Here is an 8,411-nt window from a genome sequence, read left to right on the forward strand (position 1 = left end):
AATTGTAAAATAAATTATGATTTTTTGAAATCTAATTATTTTTAAATACAAATTTTAATTTTTGACGAAAAACGCTACCAATTTTCAAAAACCGAAAATTGTTAAATAGTTGTAAATCTTGTTTGAAATATAATTTTTTTATTAAAAATTCTAATTTCCCCTAAAAATCCTAAAATAACAATGAGATTGTAAAAAAAATTGTAAATCTTCTATGAAATATATTTTTTTTAATTAAAAATACTAATTAATTTTTGTTTGAAAATCCTTATTTTCTCCGTAAAATTCCAACGTAACCTAAAATTGTTAAAAAATTATGATTTTTTTTTAACTATAATTTTTTATCATTTTAAACGAATTCAAATCTAATAATTTTTGATTTAAAAATACAAATTTTCAATTTAAAACGCTAACAGAACAGAAATATAATTTTTTTTATTAAAAATAGCAATTTCCGACGAAAAATGTCTATTTCATAGAAGGTTCACAATTTTTTCACAATTTTAGGTTTTGTTGGTGTTTTAAATAAAAATTTGTATTTCTAAATCAAATAAGAGAAGATTTAAATTTGTTTTTAAATAATAAAAAAATTCACAGGCGTCAACAATTTGAAAATTTGGTAGCGTTTTTTGTAAAAAATTCAAAATTGTATTAAAAAATCATTAGGTTTTAAAGAAGAATCATAATTTGTTAACAATTTTAGGTTACGTTACAATTTTACAGCAAAAATAAAGATTTTTAAACAAAAATTATTTATACTTCAAACAAGATTTAAAATATTCTAAATAATTTTACATTATTTTAGCATTTCTCGTCGGAAATTAGTATTTGTTATTAAAAAAATGATATTTCAAACAAGATTTACAACTTTTTAACAATTTTAGCTTATTTTAGCACTTTTTGTTAGAAATTAGTATTTTTAAATTATATAAAATTATACCTTAAAGAAGATTTACCACACATAACAATTTTAGGTTATGTTAGCGTTCTATATCGCAAATTTGTATTCCTAAATAAAAAACGATTAGATACAAATTTGGAATTTGGTAGTGCCTTTCTTAAAAAAATGCGATTAAAAAATAATTATATTTCAAAGAATCATATTTTTTTTACAATTTAAGGTTAAGTTAGAATTTTACAGCGAAAATATGGATTTTCAAAACAGAAACAAATTATTATAATTTAAACAAGATGAAGAATTATCTAACAATTTTTTGTTATTTTAGCATTTTTCGTCGGAATTTAGTATTTTACATAAAAATTATATTTCAAGGAAGAATCGTAATTTTTTACAATTTTAGGTTACGTTGAAATTTGACAGCGAAAATAAGGATTTTTAAACAAAAATTATTATACTTTGAACAAAGCTGTGTATTTTTAATTAAAAATTTTTTTTTAATTTCAAAGAAGATTTTAAACTTTTTAACAAATTTAGGTTATGTTCGCGTTTTTAATAAGATATTTGAATTTTTAAACAAAGAGGCATTATGTTTGAATTTAAACATTCTTGTATAAAATAATAAAAATTACAAGCTTTTAAAATTTTTAGATTTTGTTCGTGTTTTTCTTAGAAAGTTGATATTTTATATAGAAAATTCTATTTTGAAGAACAATTTTTTTTACAATTTTAGGTTACAATTTTAGATTATTTCAACATTTCTCGTCGAAAATTATTATTTGTAATGAAAAAGTTATACTTCAAAGAAGATTTACAAATTTTTAACAATTTCAGATTATTTGAGTATTTTTTGTCGGAAATTAATATTTTTAATTTTATAAAATGAAATTTCATAGAAAATGCACAACTTTAAAAAAATTTCAATTTCTGCTGGCGTTTTAAATTGAAAATTTGTTTTTTAAAATTAAATACAATTAGATTTAAATTGGTTTCAAATTTTTATTAAAAAATAATTTGTTTTCTGGTGTTTTTAGTATTTTTCGTCGAAAATTGGTATTTTTAATAAACAATTATATTTCCAAGAAGAATTATTTTTTTAATTTTAGGTCACGTTGGAATTTTAAAGGAAAAATAAAGATTTTTTAACAAAAATTATTTATAATTCAAATAAGATTTAGGATTATATTAAAATTTTATTTAGTTTATCATTTTTCATTGGGAATTAGTATTTTTAATTTAAAAAAATTGTATTTCAAAAATTATTTTTAATCATTTTTACAAGCTTTAACAATTATGAAAGTTGTTTGCGTTTTTCGTCGAAAATTGGTATTTTTAATAAAAAAATATATTTCAATGAAGAATCATAATTTTTTTTTTATAAATTTCGGTTCCGCTGAAATTTTACAGTGAAAATAATAATTTTTAAACACAAATTATTCACAATTTAAGCAAGATCTAAAATATCATAAACAATTTTAGATTATTTTAGCATTTTTGGTCGGAAATTACTTTTTTTAATAAAAAAAAAATATATTTAAAAAAGAATTAACAACTTTTTAACAATTTCAGGTTATGTTGACGTGTTAAATCTCAAATTTGCATGTTCCAATTGTATGTTTCATGAAATTTGTATCACAAAATAATTACATTACAAAAAATCATAAATTTAGGCGACCAAATTTTTCATCAAAAATTATGATTCTAAAAAAAAAATTATAAATTGAAGAAGATTTAGAATTATATAAAATTTTTGGTTAATTTGACATTTTCGTCGAAAACTGGTATTTTTAATTTAAAAAAATTATATTTAAAAAACGATTCATAATTTGTTAACAAATTTACGTTTGTTTTGGCGGTTTAAGTCTTGAATTTTAATTTTTTACAAAAAATTATTATATTTTAATACAATTTTTTTTTAAAATAATACAATTTATAACCTTGAACAATCTTTGACGCTTTGATGCGAAAAGATTTTTAAACAAAAATTATTTATAATTCAAACAACATTTAGAATTATATAAAATTTTTGTTTATTTATCATTTTTTGCCGGAAATTAGTATTTTTAATTTAAAAAAATTATATTAAAAAAATGATTAATAATTTTTTAACTAATAAAATTTACAAGCTTTAACAATTTTTGATGTTTTTAGTATTTTTCGTTGATAATTGGTATTTTTAATAAAAAATTATATTTCAAAGAAAAAAAAATTTTTAATTTTAGGTCACGTTAGAATTTTAAAGCGAAAAAAGAATTTTTTAACATTAATTATTATTAATTTAAACAAGATTTGGAATATTCTCAACAATTTTGTATTATTTTAGCATTTTTCTTCGAAAATCAGTATTTTTAATAAAATATATTATATTTCCAAAAGTATTCATAATTTTTTAATAATTTAAGTTCTCGTTGATGTTTTAAATCTTGAATTTTAAATTTTTACCAAAAATTATTACATTTTAATACAATGATTTTTTTAAATAATAAAATTTCAAGCTTCAACAATTTTTGACGCGTTTAGTATTGGTCGTCGGAAATTGTTATTGTTAATAAAAAATTAAATTTCCAAGAAGAATTAAAAAAAATTTTAGTTACGTTGGAATTCCAAAGCGAAAATAAAGATTTTTAAACAAAAATTATTTATAATTCAAACAAGATTTAGAAACATTAAAAATTTTTGGTTCATTTATCATTTTTTGGCGGAAATGAGTATTTTTAGTTAAACAAAGAAAAAAATATATTTTAAAAATTATTCATAATTTTTTAAAAATTTAAGTTTACTTTGGCTTTTTAAATTTTAAATTGTTTACCAAAAATTATTAGATTTTAATACAATGACTTTTTTAAAATAATAAAATCTACAAGCTTTAAAATTTTTTGATGTTTTTAGTATTTTTCGTCGAAAATTGGTATTTTTAATAAAAAATTATATTTCAAAAAAATTTTGCAACTTTTTAACAATTTCAGGTTATGTTGGCGTGTTAAATCTGAAACTTGTTTTTTTTTTAACTGAAAATTATTCGATTTTCACGCAATGATTTTTGTTTAAAATCATAAAATTTACAAGCTTGAACAATATTCGAATTTGTTAGTGTTTTCATCAAGATTTAGAATTATATAAAAATTTATTATTTTTCGTCGAAAATTATCATTTTTATATAAAAAAAAATAATATTTTTAAAATGATTCATAATTTTTTAATAATTTAAGTTTTGCGTTGTAAATCTGAAATTTTAATAAGAATTTTTAAACGAAAATTATTCATAATTCAAACAAGATTTAGAATATTCTAAAAAATTGTAGATTATTTCAGCATTTTTCGTCGGAAATTAGTATTTTTAATCAAAAATTATATTTCAAAGAAGAATAAATTTTTTTTTATTTTAGGTCACGCTGGAATTTTAAAGCGAAAAAAGGATTTTTTTAACAATAGTTATTATTAATTTAAACAAGATTTAGAATATTATAAACAATTTTAGATTATTTAAGCATTTTTCGTCAAAAATTAGTATTTTTAATTTAAGAAAATTACATTTCAAAGAAAATTTACAACTATTAAACAATTTCAGGTTATGTTGACGTGTTTAATCTCAAATTTGTATTTTTTAAACAAAAACCATTAGACTGAAATTTGTTTAAAATAATAAAATTTCCAAGCTTGAACAATATTCGAATTTGTTAGTGTTTTTAGTCAAAAATTGAAATTTTTATTCCAAAATAATTAGATTTCAAAGGAAAAATGAGGATTCTAAAAAAAAAAATTATAAATTGAACAAGATTTAGAATTATATAAATATTTTGGTTAATTTACCATTTTTCGTCGAAAGTTAGTATTTTTAATTAAAAAAAAAAAATTATATTTCAAAAATTATTTATATTTTTTCAACAATCAAAGTTTACTTTGGCGTTTTAAATCTTGAAGTTTAGTTTTTTACCTAAAGTCATTATATTTTAATTCAATGGTCTTTTTTTTTAAATAATATAATTTACAAGCTTGAACAATCCTAAAAGTTGTTAGCGTCTTTCGTGGAAAATTGGTATTTTTCATTCAGAAAAATTATATTTAAAAAAGAATTTACATCTTTTTAACAATTTCAGGTTATGTTGACGTGTTAAATCTCAAATTTGTATTTTTTAACGGAAAACCATTATATTGAAATTTGATTTAAATAATAAAATTTCCAAGCTTGAACAATATTCGAATTTTTTAGTGCTTTTCGTCAAAAATTAAAATTTGCATTAAAAAATAATTCGATTTTAAAGAAGAATTCTAATCTTAGGGGACGTTGGAATTTTACAGCAAAAATAATAACTTTCAAACAAAAAGTATTATCATTCACAACTTTTTAACAATTTTAGCATTTTTTGTCGGAAGTTAGTATTTTTAATAAAAAAATCATATGTCAAAGAAGATTCAAAACATTTAACAATTTTAGGTCCGGATAGCGGTTTAAATCAAAAATTTGTATTTCTAACTAAAAAACCATTAGATATAAATTTGGAATTAAAAAATGAAATTTGTTTATTTAAAACGCTAAAACAAGCTAAAATTGTTAAAAAGTTTTAAATCTTCTATGAAATATAATTTTATTAAATTAAAAATACTAATTTCCGAAACGAAATTATAAAATAATCTGATATTGTTAAAAAATTGCTAAAAAATGTCATGTTAGTAAAAAAAATTGTTTATTTCGAAAATAGTTTTTCCGAAATTGACAATATTCTTTGAAAAATGGTAAATATTTTTTTTAATATAATTATTTTGTCATAAATATGATTCTTCTAAATCAAATGATTTTTTATTCGAAAATTTAATTTTTTCCAAAAAAAAAAACTACTAAATTTCAGAATTGTTTAAGCTTGTAAATTTCAGATTGAACACATCAACATAACCTTAAATAGTTGAAAAATTTGTAAATTTCCTTTGAAATATAATTTTTGTAAATTAGAAATAGCAATTTCTGACGAAAAATGCTGAAATAATCCAAAATTGTTTATAATATTCTAAATCTTGTTTGAATTATAAATTATTTTGTATTAAAAATCCTTATTTTCAATGCAAAATTTCAATGTAGCAGAAATTTGCAAAAAAAATTATGATTCTTCATTAAAATATAATTTTTTATAAAAAATACCAATTTTCGACGAAAAACACTAACAGCATCAAAAATTGTTCAAGTTTGTAAATTTTATTATTTAATAAAAATCATTGAATTAAAATCTAATAATTTTTGGTTAAAAATTAAATTTTCAGATTTAAAAGGCAAACGCAAAACTTAAATCGTTAAAAAATTATTAATCGTTTTTAAAATATAATTTTTGTGAATTAAATATATTTATTTCCGACGAAAAATGTTAAATTAACTAAAATTGTTATATAGTTCTAAATATTTTTTAAGGTTGTAAATTTTATTATTTGAAACAAATTGCAATCAAATGGTTTTTAATTTAGAAATACAAATTTCAGATTTAACATGTCAACATAACCTGAAATTGTTAAAAAGTTGTGAATCTTCTTTGAAATATAATTTTTTTATTAAAAATAATTTCCGACGAAAAATGCTAAAATAATCTAAAATTGTAGGAAAATTCTTCTTGGAAATAGAATTTTTTATTAAAAATACCAATTTTCCACGAAAAACACTGTTTTTTTTTGTTTTTGTTTTAAACAAATAAAATAAAAATTATATAAAAAATTTTTTTAAATAATTTAAGTTCACGTTGGAATTTTAAATCTTGAAATTAAATTTTTAACAAAAAATTATTACATTTTAATACAATGATTTTTGTTAATAATAAAATTTACAAGTTTCAACAATTTTCTTGTTTTTAGTCTTTTTCTTCGAAAATTGGTATTTTTAATAAAAAATTATATTTCCAAGAAAAATAATATTTTTCTTCATAGAAAATTAAAATTTCGATGAAAGAACCATTAGATTTTAACAAAATTGGGTTATTTTGAAGGGAGCGTTTAGAAAAGAGAAAAAAGTTGTTTATAATAAACCAGGTAAAATTCTATTTTCTATTAACAATACACGATAAAAAGAGGTAGAAATTATTGTTTAATATTTTTGTAGAGATTAGGACTAGCCGGGGTTCCAAGGCCAATTTTAATTTCAAAGTCAGGAGTCTCTCCTTTTTTGGCAATCCTCGACAATTGCAGATTGTTCGTTAAATTGTATTTAACACTCAGCCGCGGTTCCGTGACCGGTTTTCCGTCCGCTTTCATTTGCCGCATTAAAATTTCCTTCAAAAGAGGCGGAAATTCCATGGTCCTCGGCAGAATTCTTTGCGTAGGTGGCGTGTAAGACTTACAAAAACGCTCTTCCTCCTCTTTTGGGATCAATAAATAATCGGTTTTGTAACTTGAGGAGTCCAATTGCACCAGATTAGTTGCTTTTCTTCCACGGAAGACTTTTTCCGTAAGAACCATTACCTTTCGTAGATCCTGAAGGATAGATTTTTTTTTAATTTTTAAATTTTAATTCAATTATTATTTATTATTCGTGAAATAATTTTTTTTATAGCAAAAAAAAAAAAAATAACTTGAAATATGTTTTAAAAAGATTTAAAAAATTAAAAAAAAAAATTATTTCGGATGAGTTTGAAATAATTCTAGTCTTAAAAGACTTCCGAAAATTTCTAAACTATATAAAAATATTTTTTATTCACCTAAAAGCCTTACATAGATTTTGAACTAACATAAAAAATATATTTTTTTAATTCTAGATTAAAAAATTCGGTTTGATTGCAAATTCAACAATTTTGTTGAAAATTCGTCTTTTTCATTTTAAAATTCATCTCTATAGGTGAAATAAAAATTTTGTTTATCTGATTGAACTTTTTTTTTTGATTTAGATTTTTAAGAAAATTATTATTTTTGATAAAAAATTATATTTTAAAAAAGATTTACAACTTTTAAACAATTTTAGGTTACGTTAGTATTTTAAATCGAAAATTGTATTCAAAAATAAAAACTATTGGATTTAAATTTGTTTAAAATAATAAAATTTACAGTCTCTAACAGTTTTGGCATTTGGCAGTGTTTTTCGTCAAAAAATTTTATTTATAAAATAATTAGATTTCAAAGAATCTTATTTTTTTTTTTTTACAATTTTAGGTTAATGTGGAATTTTACAGAGAAAATGAGGATTAAAAAAAATCATTATAATTTAAACCAGATTTACTAAAATAAGTGAAATCGAAAATTTGCCCCATTTTAGGAATTATAAACGAAAAATTTTAATTTTCAGTTAAAAGAATCAATTTTTGAAAAAGACGATTTTTAACTAAAAAATATAGTAGTAGATATTTTTAACGAAAAATATTGTAATTTAGGAAAAAAGAGAGTTAAACCAAAAAAAGATGAATTTTTATAAAAAATTTTTGAGTTTTCTTTAAAAAAAATTAATTTTTCACCAAATAACAATGAGTTTGTAATAAAATAGTTCAATTTTCAACCATGTAGAGTTATATTTTCAATTAAAAGAATCAATTTTTGAAAAAAATGATTTTTC

At 19.4% G+C, this 8,411-nt stretch overlaps 1 protein-coding gene across 1 annotated transcript; it reads right to left on the reverse strand.

Annotated features, from left to right (window-relative positions):
• Positions 1-6,886: 6,886 nt before the first annotated feature.
• LOC117171543 lies at positions 6,887-7,351 on the reverse strand. Its single transcript, XM_033358949.1, has one exon. The coding sequence runs from the start codon at positions 7,325-7,327 to the stop codon at positions 6,950-6,952; it is 378 nt and encodes a 125-aa protein (XP_033214840.1). The 5' UTR covers positions 7,328-7,351; the 3' UTR covers positions 6,887-6,949.
• Between the last annotated feature and the right edge of the window lie 1,060 nt (positions 7,352-8,411).

Source organism: Belonocnema kinseyi, chromosome 4 (genome assembly GCF_010883055.1).
Source record: "Belonocnema kinseyi isolate 2016_QV_RU_SX_M_011 chromosome 4, B_treatae_v1, whole genome shotgun sequence".
Taxonomy (NCBI): Eukaryota; Metazoa; Arthropoda; class Insecta; order Hymenoptera; family Cynipidae; genus Belonocnema; species Belonocnema kinseyi.

Coding starts and splice junctions, on each gene's coding strand:
- LOC117171543 (XM_033358949.1), bottom strand. CDS start 7,327: ATGGTTCTTACGGAAAAAGTCTTCCGTGGAAGAAAAGCAACTAATCTG.